The sequence below is a fragment of the Ambystoma mexicanum genome, chromosome 2q (genome assembly GCF_040938575.1).
Source record: "Ambystoma mexicanum isolate Mex_15411 chromosome 2q, UKY_AmexF1_1, whole genome shotgun sequence".
Lineage (NCBI taxonomy): Eukaryota > Metazoa > Chordata > Amphibia > Caudata > Ambystomatidae > Ambystoma > Ambystoma mexicanum.
In genome coordinates this window covers 1,037,640,277-1,037,662,884 of record NC_090924.1, presented here as the reverse complement: position 1 = coordinate 1,037,662,884, position 22,608 = coordinate 1,037,640,277, and the positions used below count along the sequence as shown (strand labels likewise).

General features: G+C 46.6%; 1 protein-coding gene across 1 annotated transcript in view; it reads right to left on the bottom strand.

The window, feature by feature from the left end:
- Nucleotides 1-2,234: 2,234 nt before the first annotated feature.
- OLAH (oleoyl-ACP hydrolase) overlaps nucleotides 2,235-22,608 on the bottom strand; it is a 545,979-nt gene continuing 525,605 nt past the window's right edge. The window contains exon 7 of the mRNA XM_069648395.1: nucleotides 2,235-20,850. Coding sequence (XP_069504496.1) covers nucleotides 20,708-20,850 — 143 coding nt within the window. The 3' untranslated portion in view covers nucleotides 2,235-20,707. The remainder of the gene's footprint in view (nucleotides 20,851-22,608) is intronic.

The window sequence follows — 22,608 nt, the reverse complement described above, 5'->3', positions numbered from 1 at the left end:
CCATGCCCTCTTTTATTTTAACTATATACTGCCTGCTTTCATTTTCTGACTCCTGGCCCCTCTGCAGCCCCTGCTCAGAAGAGTCCAGATCAGATTGGGCCTTTTCTAATGCCATCAGTTGCCTACTTGCCAGATCTTGGCCATCAGCATATTTATCCTGTATGGCTCCAATAGATAAATATAGATATACCGCTATCTGGGCAATCTTATTTTGCTCATCCTTGGCCTTAGGAGCCATATATAGTTTGCTGAGGGCCACATGTAAGGGACCCTGGTCTTGACATATATCTAACCCTATTGCAGTGACCTGTCATGTGATTGCCTGTAAACACACATTCCGATCCTGATCAGTCCATTCACCTCTTACAAATAACTTATGCAAAAGGTCTTCTCTAGCCATCTTGAGGTCTACCAATGTCGCCATTTTGGAAATATTAATTTCTTCCTGACTTACAGAGGTTTATTTTATCTTTGCAAAACAGACCGTTTCCTTAGAGTGTTCCCTTTTGAGGGGTGCTTTTACAGTGTAACACAGCGCGGTAGCCCAACAGGATTTATGTATCCTGTCAGTTAGCACACTGTATTAAGCTGCATAAGTGTTATATCTAATCCAGAAATCCCGCTACGAGCCCCTCAATCTGTAAGTGATTTCAATCCAGCACTCCAACTAAATCAATGCCTATGTCAGGTCTCAGGCATGAGTGGGTCTGGTGGTCCCTGTGGTGGGTGTTGGTGGGAGGAAGAAGGCCCTACAAAATCCCACTTTATATTCCAGGCGTGTTCTCCACCCATTTTGTAGATCTGGAGCCCAAGGGTGGAGAACAGCCCGGAGACTACGTTACCCAGCAGGCTGTGTGCCGCATGGGCCTGCTGGGGAGAAGATAGCCACACCCCCGACCCCGCCCGCACCATCGCGCATGCGCGAGCCGCGCCCTGCAAGCGTTGCTCGCAATTCCGACCGGCAACGTGAGAAGACGTGTTCTCCGGAGCTCTCTGTGGCACACCTACACGGGGTACCCGCCCGCCTGCAGAAGAACCCCAGGCCCCGCGTGACAAGCCAGATAACTCCTGTTTGCTTTACAAGCACAGCGGTTGGCGGAAGGAGTCAGCCCAGCGTTACTAACAGCAGCGCTTAACCGGAGCATGACCGAAACCCCGAACTGCATACTGACTTGCATGCAAGCTTTCTAATGAACCCGGCATGAGCAGCGCATGCATGAAAGGGGGTGTTTAGGGGCTTGGAGACTTATTGAAAACTTAGTCACTAGCGTGGTGAAGGCACAGACCGACCGAACGCTTTAGCAAGGGATAACCTGCTGGAGCGAGCGAGTGTACGTGCACCCTTCTGACTTTGTTTATGTTCTTTCAGTTGTGAATCAGCTGATGGGACGCCGTGTGGCCAAACCAGCACGAAAAGGGCCAGAAAACCTGCAGCAAAACACAAAGCTAAGTGTTAATGTGTTTCTTATGATTTGGGGCATTTCATCCATTTGTAGTGCGGGGATTTGTCCATCTATTGTAGTGAGATTGTGAACTGGAACCTACATGGTGTGGGGGAAAAGTGTTAAAGCCTACATGAAGCAATGTGGGGGCACAGTTAAGGACTTGAATTAAGGCAGTATATTCATGTGCCGCCAGATCCGGCACTCTGGTTTGGGCTCCAGTACAATGGCCCACTCTTACAGAGAATGTTATGTATGAGTGAAGAGTGCAAGTGTGTGAGGGCGGACATCTTCAACACAGAAGCAGGGGTTGAGGAGCATGTTTCCCTAATCACCCCCTACCTGTCCATCTGTACTTTTCCCAACCCTCTTTCCGGTGTTCCTGAAAACCCCCAACCTATCCATTCAACGAACCCTAACCCTCTTTCTCCGAAGGGCTGCGGTGGCCTGTAGTAATACTAACTCAGGTACTAAAACCCAACAGGGAGGCAGGAGTTTGTGCTGCCTCTGCACCAGGAAAGAAGATTGCGGAACCTGACAGCCTAGTATGGGATGCCCAATGGAAACCCTTATTTATATATTTTTATGTCAAAAGTTCTTTTAATTCTGGATGATATCCCCTTATATAACGCCCCTCTCTTTGAATCCCCCCGGTCTCACTGAACCAAGAAGAAGGTTGTTTTGCAAAGTTAAAAGATTTATTTGAAGAATTGAACAATATATATCACTTTTAGAGATATGAACAATATCTGAATATCACGCTTATGAATATGAACAATGATCAGCAATGGGTAATATGACAATATCAACAATCTCTTTAATCAATAAGGAGTAGGAATAGGAAGAAGAATGTAGCAGAGAATACTTTGGATGGGTTCAATGAATGCAAAGATATGAAATTAATGCAGCACATAAATGAAACGATATGAATTCAATCAAAACAATGTGATCACTCTTTCCCCGATATGACTCAATCCCCCCCTAATATGCAATATGGAGATATGGAATGAGGGCACACAGGTTTCAGGAATAACAATCAACAATTGCAATTTCAATCCCGATTCCCCCCAGCAAGCTGGGAGAGAACAGTAATGATTTTAAACAGGTCAATTGCTTTTAGATGTGGTTTGAATTGGATGGGAAAAATGCTAAAATGATTTTTAATTCGCTAAGTGGGCTTCAGAACTAGTGAGTTGCTTTGGATTGGGTCAGGTAAAAACACTAGCAATGATTATGTGAATGATTAGCAGATGGAAAACGAAACTCAGAAGTTGAAAGCAAGAAATAGCTATTTTAATATGGAATGAAATTGAGCCAAGTGCAAATTCGTGGCAACTTTTCCGCGTGCGAGAAACGCGATTACGGAAAAACTATGGAACCTAGAAGGTACGGTTGAAGAGTTAGAGGTTTTAGGGAAGGTAGATTTTTCTCAAAAAGGTCAAGATTTCAAATTGAAAGATGCGCTGCTGAAGATTTAGAACAAAGATTTCTTAACACTAGGGAGTCTATGGAGCCGCAAACTACAGGGACAGCACAGCCACCTATCCAGAGGGGCCTCCGGATGGTTTCTATCTGCCTGAGACGATTGCCTTTCTCCAGAAAATATATATTAGTGTCAAGATGATTATCACTATGGTTATCCCAGGATTATGTGGATGAGAGAAGAATTCAAGGTAGACAAAAGAGATTCTATAATGCAGTTATGGATAGGTTGAGATGGACTGAATAGGATTACTTTAAACTAAGAGATGACTATGGACAGTTCTATACTAAATACTCACTACTATGGCTTTGGAATGGAAGGGCCCGTCAAAGATCTGGTCAAAGGTTTGGCTTGGACTTCACTCACCACCGGACAGGATTCAGGGCACCTGGACTCTGCTCTCAGCAAGGCACTCTGGTCTGCACGGCCTCTTGGACTGGATCCAACGGGTCGGTTCTGGGTACAGCTCTGCTCTATGGGTCTGGATCTTGGTTCTAGCACGGGGTTCTTAGCTAGAAGCAGCAAAACAGCTCAGCCAGGCTGTTGGATTTTATGGTGCCCCTTGGAAGTTTAGGGGTTAAAATCAGGTTGCTATATTTTAAAGGCCTGCTGAAATGGGTTCAGCTTTTTGGGTTAGGCCTCTGCTTCAGGGTTCTGGTTCTAGAGTTTGGTTCTGGAGTCTGGATCTAGAGATGCGTTCTTCCTGCAGAGCGCTTCACCGGTTGATCAGTGATGAGTTAAAAAGTGTGTGTCTGTGAGGGTCCTCAACAGTCCCTATTGTAACTCTCACCTGATTCTCGCAGAGGCGCCGTAAAGTCTTTAGTAATGATGTCTCTTGTTTTGCAGGGTTCCGGCGATGGCGGATGACGGGCTGAAGTGAGTTGAAGATGGAGCCCGTGTGATGAATAGAAGCGCCTGGAAGCACGTGAGTAAGCGCATGTTGCCTGCTTCACGAGGCGCTCTAACTGTCTTTTTATTTTGCAGGTACGAGTTCGGAGCGGCTGCAGGGTGCCGGAATACCCACTGGATTAGATGTGGAAAGGAGTAATGGCACGTCAGTATTAAAGTTCCCCAATGTCTTTAAACGCACCTTGTTTTGTCTTTCAGATGCGGATGCAGCGCCGAAGGCCTCCGGAGCGTGCGAAGAGTTGGTAAGCTTTTGTCTTTCAGATGCCGGAATGCAGTATGAAGACCTCCGGAGCGCACGAAGAGTAGGTAAGCCTTTGCCTTTCCGATGCCGGAATGCTAACCTGTTCTTTCTTGTCTTTATAGGTGTTGCTGAAGACTGGATTCAGGATGGTAAGCCTTTGCCTTTCAGATGCCGGAATGCTAACCTATTCTTTCTTGTCTTTATAGGTGTTGCTGAAGACTGGATTCAGGATGGTAAGCCTTTTTCCTTAGGCCCAGGACTGGATGCAGAAGACACAATGAGCGTCCTGCTGCAGAGGGTGCAGAATAACGCAAAGCAAGATTCATCCACCGGGTGTGGTTTAAATAGCCTCCTGTAGTGCTTAGGTGTCTCCTTCCACAGCCACGCCTAAGTAAGAAAAGAGTTCCTGGTAAGAAAAGAGTTCCTGCCTTCCAGAAGAGTTCCAGTGTTCTAAATCTAGGGAGTGGCTCCAGCCCCACCCAACAGGAAAAGCAGTTCCAAACAGAAGAGGATCAGAGGCTCAACTGGCAGGCAAGTAAGCAGCATGGTCTGCTGCAGGTAAGTCCACCCAAGCATTATGAGCCCGGCGCTTCCAGCGCTGGGACTGGGCATATTTATGAGCCTGGTGCCAGTGGCGCCAGGACTGGGTCCAAAAGGTCCCAATTGGGACTGGTTGGCACTCGGAACCTGGGTTATGGATCTGCTTCCAAGGGAGTTGGGAAAACCCTGACCTTTTGGAAGCAGAGATCTTGACACCTATTTATCCATTTTCCAAAGTGGGTGGGAAGGCTGATTGTCTATGCCCAACCCTCTAAGGATCTGATAGGTCAGAGAATTACCTGTCCCCTGATTTGAGAAAGGAATAGTGTGTGTCATGATGTGTCAGAGTGATGCTGCCATTTACAATCTAGGGAAGAACCTCCCCTTTGCTTTTACCCAGAAAATCTATTTTTTCCCAAAAACATATTTTCAATATGCACAACTTGTTAATAATACATAATTACATGACAGATTGACTAAGGTACGTTTCTGTCCAAATCTTATCTTCCTACGAGTTTTGGTTCATAAATGACAATTTTTCACGCTTTTGGTTGGTTACACATTTTCAGATCTGTACAATTTTTTATACATACATGCACATACCCTCTGGGCATATTCCTGTAATTTTTCATGTTCCTAGCATAATCACAATAGCTACAATATTTAAAATGTTGTGGTTCAGTCTCTGAATGTCGCACAGATTCCAGTTTAGTTTTAAACTGTGAGTGAATTTTTCATTTTAATAATCTCTAAGTTTCATATTTTTGTCAGTTCGGCACAATATTTCTTTTCCAAAAACATAGTTACTTTGGTTTCCAATCCACATTTCCAGTCTGGCCCACCTCCAAGCATGGCTGAGTCAGAGAGTCACCTGAGCTTCTTCCTGCCAGGGTAGATGTCAGTCACACCCGAATTAGCATTTTCATTCAGCTCAAGGGAGTCCATTGTCTACACTCAGAGCAACCTGCCAGCAGTTCCTTTCACACCAGCATGCCAGTTTCTTAGCAGAGAGCAGGGGGAAGACTCCTTTGTTTGGGAGAAGGTGTGGAATGTCTTTGAAGCTCAGTGTGGCTAACTTTAACTTTTAAACACAATGTCTGAAATTGTCGTGTCTTAAAATATAACTTACATTTTTAACAAATACATCAACCAATTTCTTAATTCAAGCCTTTTTAAAATAAAGTTTTTAATTGTTTCCACCTCTTAGGCTTCTGATAGCAAGTCTTTCTTTGGCATACTTTGAGTTCAATGTCCAACTTTACAAATGACAGGTTTTAGAAATCGCCAGCTTCTGACAGAGGTGAGCAACGGTATTGCACCCATTTTTGACATATTTCTCCAAGCAAGCAATCTTCAATGTGGATTTTCTTCTGATAAGTGTACTTCTGTGGACATTGTATTTATGTGGATTCTTGAAGTAGAATTATGTTTAACACCCAACAAGGAGGTTGGATCTTTTGGGTGGTTTGTGAGCCATGATTTTTGCAAATTTGACAACCAAGAAAAACGGATTTTCACACAGCTGTGTTTCTTTTGCAATCAACCTTGCTGTGTGGGCAGCCAAATGATGGGTTTTGGCAGTGGTCTCCTGTGTTACCACTGAGATAGGCAAAAGGGGATGGTGACCTATTTTTCAGATTTTTACTGCGCACATTTGGGTGATTTTTTGCGAGCAGCATGCTTTCCGGCGGCCATTCTGATGTTCCTGATGCAAGCAATGCACAGTAATGTTGCAGTGCCTGGACTAGTGGGTTGAAACATCCCACAGTACGAGACCTACATGGCTTGGGAAGCGACCTGGGAGGGCTGCGTCGCGGCCTCCTTGTCCCCCCCCCTTTTCTCCCCCTTGAGGGTTCTGAACCGGAACCTGAGCCAGTATCTTCACCCCTTTTGGCCTACCTGCAGACTTTGCCAAAGTCTCTGTGGTGGTGTTGCGCCGTGGGGGCAGTGACACTTTCTGCGCTGCGGTAGCCACCCTCTGTAGAATCAGCACCCTTAGCTGCTGTGGTTGCAGTAGCCTTTGACGGAGTCGCCAACGAGGTCTTCACCTTTGCCGGTTGAGCCTTCTTCTCCTCTGTTAGCGGCTTCTCTGATCTCTCCTGTAGCTTAGCTGGGGTAGATGACTGTCACAACGCGACTCTGGACACTGTGGAAAAGATGGAGGCTAGTTTAGGCTCCTTGCGGTCCTTACCGTTCTAGTCTTTTTTGGTCCTTTTCCTTTAAAAGGCAGCCACGCCCACAACGCTGTGCGTTGCAACTGGCATTGTCAGCCTTTCGCTAACTTCGCCTGCAGTGCCGCTCCTCGAGCTTGGTCCTCGTTACTTCCTTTCTAGTACTCAGCCCGCTTAGGCGTTCCCTGTTTCTAGGCTCTTTCCTTCTGTACGGGTTCCCGTACATAAGGCTGCCCTGTGCTCCCGCTCGCCCTCTCCCTTCCTTGCCCGATCCCGCTTCTGTTCGCTCTCTCATTCTTCTCTCTCTCTCTCTCTCTCTCTCTCTCTCTCTCTCTCTCTCTCTCGCTCTCCGGTGTTGGCTCTCTCTCTCTCTCTCTCGCTGGCGCTTGTTCGCCCGCCTTAGCTCCCGCACGCTCTCTCCCTTCCTTGCCCGATTCCGCTTCTGTTCGCTCTCTCTTCCTCCACTCTCTCACTCTTACCTGCAGTATAGACTTACCTTCCTTGCTGACAGCTCTTGTGCAGCCTCCGCTTTGCCCTCCTTGGATCGCAGTGGATTCTCGCCCTATCCTTCTCGACACCAGTCTACCTCGCCTGGAAAGACTTGGATTCAAGTACGGTTACCGCATACAAGTCACCAGCCTCTTCCACTTCTGACACACTCCCTGCCAGCAAGGGCTCGCCATCTACAGGGTTTTTTCTGCCGTAACTGGCTTTTTTCCTGGTGTTACGGGACTGGCTCCCCTGGGTCCACCCCACAGCTTGTTCCTACCACTGTCAGGGTGGCCTCAAGCGGAGCTTGTCCCTATCTTTACGAGCGCAAGAAGGAGAAGAAGGAAAGGAAGAGCATTAAGGCAGACGAAGAACCGCAGGAGATCAAGAAGGAGGGGAGAAAAAGACCAAAGACATCAACCCAGGAGGATTCCTCTAAGGAGTCAGGTGAGGAGCATTCGAGGTTAGTAGCTTCCGATTCTGACAGTTTGCAACGCCAACAAGTCAACATGGCCTCCCTAGAACAGATCCAGGAGATGGTAGCTGCAATCCAAGGCCTTCAGACTGAAGTACAGAATCTCCGAACCGAAAATGTCAGTCTACGGCAACAGATCGCAGTACGAGATGACACTCGGGGCGACTTGCCTCCACAGTCATTCTCTTTTGGAAAATATGATGGCAATCCGAAGCATTTGAAGGAATTCCTGGATGCTTGCATGGTCTATTTCACTTTTAGACCAAAGGCCTACGAACTAGACGGGTCCAAGGTTGGTTTCCTCGTTGCTAATCTCGTTGGAAACGCCTTGGCTTGGGCCACCCCGTTGATATCTCAATCCGATCCAGCAGTCAACGATTATTCTCTGTTTACCCAGCAGATGAGAGTCAGATTCGAAAGACCTGAGGTTCTGTTTTCCTCTTATGAAGCCCTCTTGGACATTCGTCAAGGGAATCAAGGTGTTCAAACATTTGCTTCTGCTTTCATCAGACTGGCAAAGGATGCAGGATGGCCTGATTCGGCTCAACAAACCCTCTTTCGTCGGGGACTCCATGACGATCTCAAAGACGAACTCGCCAGAGTGGCTCGTCCACCCTCCTTCCAAGAACTAGTGACCCTGACTCTTCAGCTGGAATACCGACTTCAAGAGCGAAGACAAGAAAGGAGGAGGTTCCGAAACCTTCCTTCTGCCAGCACTACTCCAGTTCCTCTTCCAAATCGGAACCAGACTGAGGAACCGATGCAGATCGGAACTACTAGAGGCCCCCTGACTCCAGAGGAGAGAAAGAGACGTAGAGATCTGGGTCTCTGCATGTACTGTGGATCTTCTAAGCATTTGCTCCGGAATTGCCCCGAAGTACCTCCAAGACGTTCGGGAAACGCTTCTCCTCGGTCTTGAGCAGGGATAAGAACCGGGCAGAGACGACCAATCCCTGCAACATTACTTGTCAGAAGGCTATCGAAGATGACAATAGATTGCTGGTATTCACCATTCATCTCACTTTCGAGCCCAATCCCACCGTAGAGGTCTTGGCTATGTTGGACTGCGGTGCTGCGGGTAATTTCATCGATGTCCAATGGGCTCAAGATCAGGGGGTGCCATTTTTGCAGAAAAGCAGTTCCTTACCCGTAGAAGGAGTGGATGGAACCCCACTCTCCTCCGGGCCCATTGTACAAGAAACCATACCCGCTACTATGCGTCTTTTTCAACACCAAGAACAGATTGTTTTCGATGTGATAAGAGCTGCACACTTCCCAGTAATACTGGGTATATCATGGCTACGTAAGCATAATCCTACTATAGATTGGTCAGCCAACACTATCAGCTTTTCATCATTATTCTGCACTTCTTCCTGCCTTCTCCAGACCAATCCGGTTCCTGGTAAGGGAATCCCCACTCCCAAGTCAGCCTCAGTGGTGCAGTTGGTGCCACTCTGCTACCAACGATACGCTGAACTTTTTGAAGATGAATTACCACGCTCTTTACCTCCTCATCGGCCTGAAGACTGCTCCATTGAATTAAAAGCGGGTGCTTCCGTTCCTTTCGGCCGAATGTATCCCATGTCTCTCCCGGAAAGAAGGACCCTTAAGGAATATCTGGACGCGAACATTCAGAACGGTCTCATCAGAGAGTCACGCTCCCCTGCCGGAGCGTCTATGTTCTTCATACCCAAGAAAGGGACCTCCGAATTGAGACCGTGTATTGATTACCGTGGTTTGAACTGTTTGACAATAAGAGACAGATACCCCTTGCCTCTTATAAAGGAAGTGCTGGAAGCTGTTGAGGGGGCAAACATTTTCACCAAACTCGACCTTCGAGGTGCCTACCATCTGTTGAGAATCAAGGAGGGAGATGAGTGGAAAACCACCTTCAGAACTCCTCTGGTACACTTCGAATATCGAGTGATGCTCTTCGGACTGGTAAACGCTCCGGCGGTTTTGCAACGGTTTGTGGACAAGATTTTCTCAGACCTGCTTTATTCTTTTGTAGTAGTCTATCTTGACGACATTCTTGTCTTCTCTTCCTCTCCGGTCGAACATCACAGACACGTGGAGCAGGTGTTAAGAAGACTGCAAGAGAACCATCTATTGTTAAAACCAGAGAAGTGCATCTTCGAATCCTCGTCTGTTCCTTACCTAGGCTTTATTCTCTCCAAAGAAGGAGTTCAGATGGATCCCGAGAAGGTGAAAGCGGTACTTCTTTGGCCCACTCCCAGCAGCCCTAAGGATGTACAAAGGTTCTTGGGTCTCTCGAATTTCTACAGACGATTTATCCCAAATTTCTCGGAGATCGTGCTACCTATTACCAATTTACTAAAGAAGGGACAAGAATTTGTATGGGATTCGAAGGCAGAACGAGCCTTTCAAGTACTTAAAGAAGCCTTCACCACTGCGCCCATCCTCGTTCAACCCAATCAGTCCCTTCCCTTTGTGGTTGAAACGGACGCCTCTGGAGGTGCCATAGGGGCAGCCTTATTACAGTCCGGTAAGGATGGTATCGAACACCCGGTGGCGTACTACTCCCGGACTCTCACCCCGAGCGAAAGAAACTACTCGGTGTTGGAACGGGAATTGTTGGCCATCCGCCAGGCTTGTGTTGAGTGGAGGCACCTGTTACAGGGGGCTGCTCATCCGTTTCTGGTGAGAACGGATCATCGGAACCTTAAGGTACTCCAACATGTGGAGTGTCGCAATTCCAGACATGCCCGGTGGGCCTATTTCTTCTCCCAGTTTGACTTTGACATCACGTATCTTCCAGGGAAGGAGAACGTGTTGGCTGAAGCCTTATCCCGGAGCCTAGGAGAGGAATGCCCGGTAGACGGAATCAAGTCTGTGGAGATTCTGTCGGGAAAGAAGATATTAGGAGCGGTCAATTCATTTTTACAAGAGGTTGAACGTACAACTGGTTCTACCCAGGTACCCAACGACCATCTGTCTTCATTGGAAAAGAGAGGAACAGTGTACTTTTACAAGGACACCCTGTTCCTTCCGTCTAAAGAGCTTCAAATTCAAGCATTGTCTTGGTGTCACGATCTACCTTCTGCTGGCCACAAGGGGCAAGGAGCCACGACCGATTTGGTATCAAGGTATTTCTGGTGGCCCACTTTGGCCAAGGATGTAAAGGCTTATGTAGCTGCCTGTCCTATTTGCGCCTCCAGTAATTCCTCTTCGCATCGCCCTTTGGGTCTCCTTCAACAAGGACAGTTGCCAACACGTCCTTGGGAACACATTTCTACTGATTTTATCGTGGATCTTCCTCTCTCTAGGGGCTCTACCGCGATCATGGTTACCGTGGATTCCCTAAGTAAGATGGCACACTTTTCTCCTCTACCTGGCCTACCATCGGCTCCGGAATTGGCAGAGGTTTTTCTGAGAGATGTAGTTAGGCCTCACGGTCTTCCCCAAACTATTGTTTCCGACAGAGGCTCTCAATTCACTTCCCGTTTCTGGTCTACACTGTGCAAGACTCTGGGGATCAGTAGAGCTCTCTCTTCCGGATACCACCCCCAGAGTAACGGACAAACTGAGCGTCTGAACTCCACTTTAGAGCAGTACCTTCGTTGTTTCTGTGGTCAAGAACAGGAGAGTGAGAGGTCTTTTCTCTCCACAGCGGAATTCGCCTACAATAACACAGTACACTCTTCCTTAGGAACCAGTCCATTCTTTTTCTCCTATGGCTTTCATCCCATGCATATCCCCTTGGTCGGAATACCATCGACTGCAGTCCCAGCGGTTGACCAAAGGCTTAGTGAACTAAGACATATACAAGGGGAGGCTAAGAAGAACTTGGAGACTAGCAGGGAGCTCCAAAAGAAGTACGCCGACAGGAAGAGATCTCAGAACCCCAAATGGACGGTCGGCACTAAGGTGTGGTTGTCCACTAAATTCTTGCCACGCTGGTTACACCCAGGGAAGTTTTCTGCCAGATTCATTGGGCCTTTCCCCATTTCCTCACAGATCAATCCGGTGGCCTTTCGCCTGAAACTTCGTCACAGTATGAAGCGCATCCATCCAGTGTTCCACACGTCCCTTCTCAAGGCCTATCTATCGGACCCGCATGGTCGGACAGTGCCACGCACATCAATTCCAGATAACCCAGAACCTGAGGAATACGAGGTGGAGAGGCTGGTGGATTCTCGCTATAGACATGGTACTATTCAGTACCTGGTACATTGGAAGGGGTATTCCTCTGCTGAGCGTACCTGGGAACCTAGTAGCCACATCCATGCCCCTCGCTTGTTACGTCTTTTTCACCGCTGTCATCCGGGTAAGCCCGGGGGATCCCGGCTGGGAAGGGGGCATACTGTCAGAACGCGACCCTGGACACTGTGGAAAAGATGGAGGGTAGTTTAGGCTCCTTGCGGTCCTTACCGTTCTAGTCTTTTTTGGTCCTTTTCCTTTAAAAGGCAGCAACGCCCACAACGCTGTGCGTTGCAACTCGCATTGTCAGCCTTTCGCTAACTTCGCCTGCAGTGCCGCTCCTCGAGCTTGGTCCTTGTTACTTCCTTTCTAGTACTCAGCTCGCTTAGGCTTTCCCTGTTTCTAGGCTCTTTCCTTCTGTACGGGTTCCCGTACATAAGGCTGCCCTGTGCTCCCGCTCGCCCTCTCCCTTCCTTGCCCGATCCCGCTTCTGTTCGCTCTCTCATTCTTCTCTCTCTCTCGCTCTCCGGTGTTGGCTCTCTCCCTCTCTCTCTCTCTCTCTCTCGCTGGCGCTTGCTCGCCCGCCTTAGCTCCCGCACGCTCTCTCCCTTCCTTGCCCGATTCCGCTTCTGTTCGCTCTCTCTTCCTCCACTCTCTCACTCTTACCTGCAGTATAGACTTACCTTCCTTGCTGACAGCTCTTGTGCAGCCTCCGCTTTGCCCTCCTTGGATCGCAGTGGATTCTCGCCCTATCCTTCTCGACACAAGTCTACCTCGTCTGGAAAGACTTGGATTCAAGTACGGTTACCGCATACAAGTCACCAGCCTCTTCCACTTCTGACACACTCCCTGCCAGCAAGGGCTCGCCATCTACAGGGTTTTTTCTGCCGTAACTGGCTTTTTTCCTGGTATTACGGGACTGGCTCCCCTGGGTCCACCCGACAGCTTGTTCCTACCACTGTCAGGGTGGCCTCAAGCGGAGCTCGTCCCTATCTCTACGAGCGCAAGAAGGAGAAGAAGGAAAGGAAGAGCATTAAGGCGGACGAAGAACCACAGGAGATCAAGAAGGAGGGGAGAAGAAGACCAAAGACATCAACCCAGGAGGATTCCTCTAAGGAGTCAGGTGAGGAGCATTCGAGGTCAGTAGCTTCTGATTCTGACAATGACTTCTTTGAAGATGAGCTTGTTTGAAGGCTGGCAATGGAGGCAGAAGGTGATGCTGAGCGCACCTATTCACCTTGGGGCACGCTTCCGCTGCAAACCTGGTGGACTTGGACTTGCAGATCTTGGGCCCTCACAGATGAGGTGCCCTCAAAGGACTTCGAAGACCGCTCCCCGGACCACCGGTCCTGGACAAGACATGACCCTGCTCGGAGCACGGATCAGAGGCCATGGTGTTAAACCATGCCGCCAGCCTACTATGCTTGTCCTTTTTTGTTTTCTTGGAGAAACCGAGGCATATCTCGCACTCTACCACCTTTTGGTCTGGGTGTAGGCGTTCAAGGCATTGTAGGTGCTTGTCCTCAGCAAACACATTCCGTAGCCTGAATTTGGTGCAGGGCCTGAAGAGGGACCTTCCCTCCTTCTCCTCCGTCATGGTCGGAGGGCGCGAAGTAGGCCCAAGATGGCCTTCGGGAATCTTCAATGAAATCATAGCACTTGGATCTTCACAGACAACGCTGTCCCTGCTGTTGGCAGATGAAGGAAAGAGAGCATGGTCTCTTTGAAACAAAAAGGAACTTTTTTCTCGTCGGTACAAATAGCTCAGACAGCAAACTCGAGGACTCCCAACACTGAAGTGTGTGGTAAAAATCTGAAGATGGCTGCCAGAGGCTGGGTTTAGGGCGAGGACTGTCATTGGATGGGGCAGTATGACCCAGAGGACAGTGACTGGTTTAGAGGAGAATTACATTTTTAAAGTGAAACAGTTTTTTCATTTATTCAGTATTCCCAGCCTGACGACAGGGAACATTCATGAGCATGTGAATCCATGCTAGACCCCATGCTGGAGAAGCATTATACAATAAAGTGCCATCCTCTGGTGGACTGATGAGAGGGTAGTGGAAATGCAAGCAGTGAGGGTACAAATAAGGGGAAGTGAAGAATATTTGCATCTGGTCTGCAAAGAGGTGATGAGAGCACCCAAAGCTGGAGATCAATTGACCAAGGCAGAGGGCGAATAGTAAGGGGACAAACACAGGGCCTTGGGGAACACCAATAGGTAGGGTGGTTCAGACAAATATGCCCTGTTCCATGAGATAGAGAAGGGACAATGAGCAATCCAGTCAAAAGCAGTGTCTTCCATTCCAGGGGTCTGCAAGTGTCCAAAGAATAGGAGTGGGCCACTGCATTCAAAGAGGTCAGAAAATTCGGGGTGTGGGTGAAGGATGTTTCAGTTGGACGGCGGTGGCAGAAACTGGATTGGGGAGCGTCACATAGGTCATTAGTGTCCAGCTATGTGGTGATCCAGTGAAAAAGGAGTTAATGGATTATTGATTTGTGTGGAAGGAGAGATACATAATGATAGTTTGAAGGATGACTGAGATCAGTCGACATTTTTTAGGATCGGTAGGACAGTATCTACCATGAAGCAGGCAGAAAAGATCTCACAGGAAAGAGACGCTGTTGAGTGAGTACAGGTAGATGCAGGTTCCTTGACTCTGGTCTCTCTGCATGGCAAATTGGTCAACAGAGGCCCAGGTGTTGGCAGCCCTCTGGTTGTGCCAATTGTAAACCACAGGTAACAGTGCTCAAATAACCTGGAAGTATTTAGACATTTCTACATTTAACATTCATTCATTCTTCTGAATTTATACATGACTTGCAACGTTCACAACAAGGCACAACTTGTTTGCAGGCATGTTCCCCCTTGTCAAGCGTTGGCAATAAACACAATGATAGAAAATAATATTACAAACCTGTGACGGCCCTAAAAAGTGAAAACAAAAATCAACCACTCTGGTGTACCACTTTCAACCTTTCATCTGGGATATTTCATGTTTTCAATTTGCTCTTGCAAGTCCACCTGTTTACAAGCTAGCAAGAAAGGAAGTGTGCATTATGCCAAAAGTGCTTACTAAAGTTGCAACTAATACAGAAATAAACTATCATGACTTGACATTCACATGCCCAATTGTGTACAAATAGAAAACAGACCACGGGAACGCTAAAATATTGGTTAACTGAAGGAAAATGTAAACAATTCTTGTATTTTGTACATGTAAACGTACCAAACAAGACACCCATTTAACCCATGTGGGGATTGTTCGTAAATACCCAATACGCCTCCCTCTGAAGTAATCTTTTTGCAAGATCGCTTTCCTGGATCTGATTGTTAGGCTTGTAACTGAGCAACAGTGTGGTGGAACTCAATGTAATGGCGGGCAACAATGGACCTCCAGTTATGGTTTCCAATATCACTTTTGTGTTCAATTAGTCCATCTTTGAAACATTGGAAGGCCTAGCCAACATAATCCTTTCCACGTGTACAAGCGAATGCATAAACATATGTACTTAAACATGTCAGAAAATCACACTGATCTTAATTCTGTGGCTGCAAGCAACCAACCATGGATCCCCGCCTTAAAGAGCTGAGTACGGGAGTGGATTCTGGGTAAGGTGTTCCCAGCATAAATCCACCTATGCGCCAGAAATGATCACCAGTGCCTACAGTACAAAACTGCTGAAGCCTCGCATACAGTTTTGCACCTATTCAAACTGGTATATATGCCCTGCATTTATCTCTTTATTAGGGTGAATATTGTGAACAATCAAAATAGAAGAGTCCAATATTTGCTTAAAATGTTTTCTTAACGAATCACTATAATACATGTTTAACATTTAAAATTGTGGACATTATGTCGTTCACATAATGCTCTTTGCTTTTATGTAAATTGCCAGGATTGGGTTCTATACAGAGATACTGTGCTGCGCAATCTGGGCCACACCCTTAGCTCCACCTCTACCCCACAGCCCTGCCCCTCCTACGAAGTGACTTTCCCCCAATAAATGTTTTCCATTTCCAGCACTGAATAGAACGGTCAAAAGCGGAGGGGTCACCTTTGTGATTAGCAAAGTGAAGAGGAGAAGAAGAGGTCAAGGTAGTTGCCCCTGGGAGTTAGTAGATTGTGAAGGGAGAGTAGGGAGTTCTAGTTGGTGGATGGGAGAGGTTTTGGGAGGTTGAAGTTCCCCAAGAATGCTATGGGTGCTTTGGTGGGAATGGAGTCAATGAGATAGATGGTCCAGATCACAGATGGAGTTGAGAGGGCACATGTATTTTCGTAATACAATGTCAAATCATAATATACAAACATGTAAGCATCTAATTCCTTGCCACTTTGAATCAGCCCTACAGCTTTTGAATGGCCACTTTGGCACAGTTGCAATATACATGGATTGGGACAACCAATTCGGACATGTCTCATCCTTTTGATAGACATTTGTAGAAGGGGCTTGATTTTATTTTATACACAACATTTTCAACAAATGCACATTGTCTTCAAAATAAACGTCCTCAATTTCATGACATGCATCATTACTATTCGCTCACACAATTTTTACATCAAATGAGAAAGCATAATTGAAAGCATAATTGAAATGCACAGGCACCCAACTGTAGTGTCATCATCTTAGCACATATGTCACTTAGAAAGGTACAGAGGATAGCTGAAGGATCATCATTGTCCCGTTGTGCAGTAGAACATACTGTATTTTGGAACAGTCGTGGCTGAAGCATTGGTGTTTTTTTTCATGCCTTCAATTCCACAATGCTGAACGTGAAGTTGAAGTTGATATTTCACTTTCATATTGAACCATCTATGTCTTTTCAGGATGTTGCTTATTCTCCATGTGACTGTCGTCTCCATGTGACTGAAGCATTTTTTAATGTAGACCGAACATGGTTTGAAATTATTGTAGATAACATCTTCCATGACCGGCAAATTGCTTTTGTTCTCCATCAGTTAAAAAAAAAAAGAATGTTTTTTGCTGGTCTGATTTTCTTGTTTTTTCTTACACTCATACACATGTTGACTACATAGACAGTTTGAAAATTAGAAGGCAGTCAAATAAGCCTGCGTTGCCAAATCATGTCATTGCTGTAGCTGTTAGAACTAGTTTCAACGTTATGCAAACACTCATGCTAGAAATGGTACCAGATTGTGGAAAAGTGTACATAGGTGGGTAAAGAAATTAAGCCAGGACACTATCTTATTCCAGAAAGGCAACCCCGTCTGCCCCTATTTTTGTGCACATAGGTGTTGATGGGTGAAGTGGTTCCCTCCTGAGTTCAGAACACCCCCTGTGGGGACAGCTAACACCTTATTAAGATAACACTGTTGAATAGCTTCTCCTCATCTCTGGGGTGACAGCAACTACAATTTGATAATGCTGTATTCCTGCTTGGGAATACATGATTCATTGGAAACTTTGAAGACTCTTCAGTCATAATCTGACACCACATATGGGCAGCCTTCACATTGCTGATCTGTGGGGTAACAAATCATGCACCCTTTTTGTGATGAATTAGTCTGTCTAGGTACCTTTTGCAATGCAATGGCCCATACCTCAGCCCTCAGCAGAGCTTTCCAATGGGGTCTGCCAGATATCTGTACCTTGGAATGGGCAAAAGATGCTGCAAATATAAGATTGCAGTGTTGTGGGATTAACACACTACACAGCCCCAAACGTGCAACTTTTCTTTCACTGTCAGAATGCTGCTTTTCATCTTCCTGCAGAAATGGCAACCCATGTAGGTGAGGAGAAGGTGCATGCAGCTTCAGGGTGAACTTTGAGGAGGCCATCTCAACCTTTTATCTTGTCAGATCATATCATCCAGAGTGAAGGACCCCATACCAGGTTTCAGCATCATTCTGAACTGAAGTTATGGAGCCAACTCAACAGCAGGTAAAGGGAGTGGGGCAGCTGTGGGGATTCATTTTTGGCCTGTGGCTGGGTTTGCTATAGGAGAGGGGTTTGATGCCTTTTGGAGTAACTGGAGTCGACTTCTGGAAGAAAAAGCCAGGGATCCTGGCCTAACACCCGTTTTCCTGACAAATGCTGTTGATTCCCAAGATGGGCAAAAGTTCCAGCAGGACCCTTTTAGCATTGGACAAGAGAAAGCAAATTAGAGCAATATTTGAGACGGTACTCAGCTTGCCAATCAACATACTAGGAAGGATTAGGTGAGCACCTGGGGACTCAATCTCTCTGGCAGCCTTTTTCTCTGAACCTCAAGTTTATGCCTCCCATAATCCTTCCACTCCATGTGTGCTGATGAGTGGAGTCTCCCTACTTCATCTGCCAAATCATAGGTACTTGCTGCACACAGAGCATCTATGAGAACCGGCTCGATAGAGATCGATCAGGAGAAAGAGGGGGAGAGAGAGAAAGAGAGGAAGGAATAGGGAGAAAGAGAGGAAGGGAGGGGATAAAGAGGGAGAGAGACGGCGAGAGAGGCACATGGCAGCTGTTTGCATAAGCTAAGCTATTGGTAGGAGTGCACTGAGACCCACGGGCTGTTTTCCCTTGTTCTGTTTTTTCATTCGTTGCTACAACTTCTAATGCTTTGTTAGGCCTTGCCATGCTCTTATGCCATTCCAGGCCATGTTATATGTGGCATATTTGCTTGCACCAGTCATTAACATTCTGACCATTAGACTTTCTAGCATATACCATACTGATTCAAGGGGCCCCACTCACTGATTCTCCTTGCTTGGTTTTGCTCCAATGTGACCCACTGTATGTTTGCTCCTGTGTGTAGCACAAATGTCTCCCTTTTGTAGTCAACTGTGATTTTGCCCTACTGTGCATTGGTCTTGTATGCTCAATGTACTAGTTTATGTGACTGGCTCCTAGATACGGCACCTTGACCTCATAATAGCCAGAGTTATTCTTAGGGACACCATCAAGACTCTGCCTTTTCTGGAATCTCTACTCATGAACTCACCCACTGTCTAATCAGTGCCCACTGCTGCATGCTCTCTATATTTTCTGTTCTTCTTGGTATTCCCCAAGCTTTCATAAAGGCATAATATACCAGCCTACTCAAGGATGATTCAGAGCATCTCCTCAGAACTACAAACCACAAAAACCACTTCAGATCTGCTGCCCAAGCCTCGCCCTCTCCCACCCATATGGTAGCAATGTCCTTTTGGAAGGCATTTGCGACAACTACCCTTGCTCCCCTGAGATGTGTCCTGCATGCTGTAGCACAAATCATCAAAGGACTCCACAAATTCAACCATATCATGCCAACCCTCATGGAACTGCACTGGCTCACGCTGCAAGCCTGCACCATCTTAAAATTCTGCTGCATCATCTACAAGGTTCTCACCTTGAATTCCCCAAGCTAACTCACCGAGAACCTCAGCATCTCCAGAGGCCTACGATCCACCAAAAGTAAGGACATGTGCGACTTGAACTCTGGTGGCGCAGGAAGGAAAATAACAGAAGACAGGCCTTCTCCGTCTACACCCGAAGGCTCTGGAACCCCCTCCCCATTAACATCTGACTCGCTCCCTCACTTCTACAGTTCACGAAGATGTTTAAGACCCTCCTCTTCAAGGAATGGCGGCTCACTAACATTTAGGTCCATACACCGTCCACTCCCCACCATACCTGAGACTGGGTGATCGGATCCCCACGGTTTCCTCCCCTGGTTACTTATAGATCTATTGCTGACAATTGCCCTCCCTCCCCTGTTCTTAGATCCCTACTCCCTTGTTTCTCTGCTCCCTAACCTTGCTCTTCCCCCAGTGATTGAAAAGCACTCTGTTGCTTCCTGAACCTAGGTCCGTAATCAATAAATACTCTTATAATAATATTACTAATAATAATAACTACCTCACCTGAAATGCAATAAAATTGACATATTTCCAAGACCACACCGGATGGAACGACCAAGTTACCCACCAGGCCCTCTACTAACCTCCCCAACCTCTGTGCTCAAACACACTACATATATACCAGCTAAGCCCTTTGCCCACAGAAAGTGAATAGCACCCCAAACAACCTTCAAACAACAGAATGCCACAATCAACATACATACCACAGTCCAGGTCAACGCATGCCAGCACCACGAGCAAGCAAGACTAACCAGGAAACAAATGCTTCAGTGCTCTCTACACAGGACAACTAGTAGCAGACCTGCACTCAGGCACTTCCAGTCGGCATGCATCACCACAACAGCAAAGCAATCTTGCATTTTCCCTTTCTCCCCACTAACCTAACACCCCTCCCTTTTTTCAGATCTGCCAGAGAGCCTGGAGACAATGCGAATGGCAGTAACGCATGGTAAAACAAAAGAGGTGATGGCTGGAAGGTTTAGAATTAATCTAATACTCTGGCAAGGCTCTTGGCAACCCTCCAGACCATCGTTCTTTGCCTGGCAAAAGGGGAATGACCAGCCCAAACTACTTGGTCACATCAACTCTTTTGTTTTGTCTCCCCAAGTGGGGCGGGTATGCTCAGATGTGGGTCTCTTGCCTACTGGGCCTAAAAACCCAAGCTACTCCTCATTGATGAGGATCAATGAGGCTGAAACATGTTTGGACTTGTGGTCTTGTGTAGAACGGATGTGACCAAGCAGTTCAGGCTGGACGGGCCCCTTTGGGGTAGGACCAAGACTGATTTGCATATTGTCTTTCACCTTTTGTAATGGCTTGGCAGGCGAAGAATGTGTTTCCCATAGCAATGCCAAAGGATAAGAATAATTCTAAACCTTCCATCCCTCACCTCTTTTGTTTTGCAGTAGTGCATGGTATACATTCCACTAACATAACTTAGTAAAACAACTCTTCAAAAATAGGACATTTCGGCAGTTTCAAAAGATTTTGTAATATGCTTCACCAAGAAATGTTCATTTGCAGGGTCTTTAAGATAAAAATGTCCTCCTGGGAGCTTGTGAATGTCGACTTCTCCACTTGTTAAATCCTTCCACGCTGAAAAGAAACAAAAAAGTGTGCATGTTTTTATTTGGGATTTTGATTCACAATGTTCATTATTAAGAAGACTCATAGAAATCTCTAACTACGATAATGTGGAACGGGAAATCTGGTGATGGTTTTCTACATTTATTTCTAGAATATGTATCCTAAAAAAAGGTTATCCCTGGAATGTGAGCATTTTTATCTAGGACATTCATACATCAGATCTGCGTGCACAAAGATTTGAGCCGGTTTGATTTAATTATCACATACTTGCGCCAACAGACATCCAGAAATCCAGATACTTCCTTTAATGCCCTATGGACATCTACTGCTCGCAAATGTCAGTTTGGAGTGCACAGTACAATATTAGAATATTGTGGACATTTTGAAAAATAGTTTACAATTATGGCAACAGTTGATGTTGTAATACAAGTTTGGCACAGTGCTCTTGTGTTGGCCTCATTTAGAGACCCATGGGTTCCTATGATAGATTGATACACTGAGCACCATTACATTGGGTGATATAATAACTATTGCGACAGTGCCAAGAAGCGGGACGACATGGGTCTGAAGCACAATATAACGAGCATTGGCACTGCCAACAGTTTGGGCTTTTGTTTAGGCATGGGAAAGGCACTTTGCAGTTACTGCTGTGGTGGTCTTAACTGGCCATTGATGGCAGCAGCGGCAAAATGGTGCGAGTACCTGGGCATATATGAGTAGTGTCTGGCAAATGCCTAGTAGTTATACACAAGCCAACACTGTTGGCTTTGCCAATGCTTTAAAAAAAAAAAAAACATTTATTAGGCATTTTTCAAAACCCATACTGCTTAAACAACAACCGTAAATGCAAAAACAAAAATCTGCCCGCCCCCCCAACAACTGTTCAGGCTGGAAGCAATCGGCAAACTTCTGTCTCTTGTAGCATGTGTCCTTAGAAAGAGGAATCCTGGAGGCTTGAAATCTGTCATTTATAGGCCTTGAGGAAAGTTGGTAGGGCGGGCCATTTCCAGCTGATCGTGATGCACGCCCTCGCCGCCAGTAATAGGAAGTGGGTCATGTGTGGTACCTTCATCCATCCCTTTTCTTGCTGTTGCAAACCAAGTAGGACCAGCTTGGGGTTTAGCTCCCTGGGGATCCCTTCAATCTTCCTAATCCACGCTAACACCTCCTTCCAAGTATGCCTGTGACTTTGGGCTGGCCCACCACACGTGCCAATATTCCACCTGGGTACCACATCCCCTCCAACACATAGGGCTCGTTTGGGCGAACATTTTCGAGAGCCTCTTTGGATCAAATTGCCACCTGTGTAATCATTTTATGCCATGGAGTTTGTATTGGGCAGAGATCGACGTCATGTGTGCTGTTCACCACAACATTGGGCCCATATCTGTTTCCCATCTTTTTCAGAGACTCTCTGTTTTGTATTTCCTCTTATCGTTGAGTGCCGTGTATAATTTTGAGATGAGACACTTGGTGTATTTTTTCCAGGGGGGTGAGGTCTCTCATAAGGTTATTTTTCCATTTCATCGAGGACAGCGACCCTTTTAATTGGAGAAATTTGAATACATCCAGTGGCCCCATCTGCAGACCAGCCTCTAGGTCTTGGATTGATATGCACCCCTTGGGTTTTATTAGCGGGCCCACCCTTTCGAGACTGTCTTCGTACCAATCCTGGAATCGTTGTGGTTGAGTTATTTCATTGCGAATCGGGGGGCTCAGATACAGCTCATGGGTGAAGGCCATGAATTAAGTCCCTTCATTTCCCCC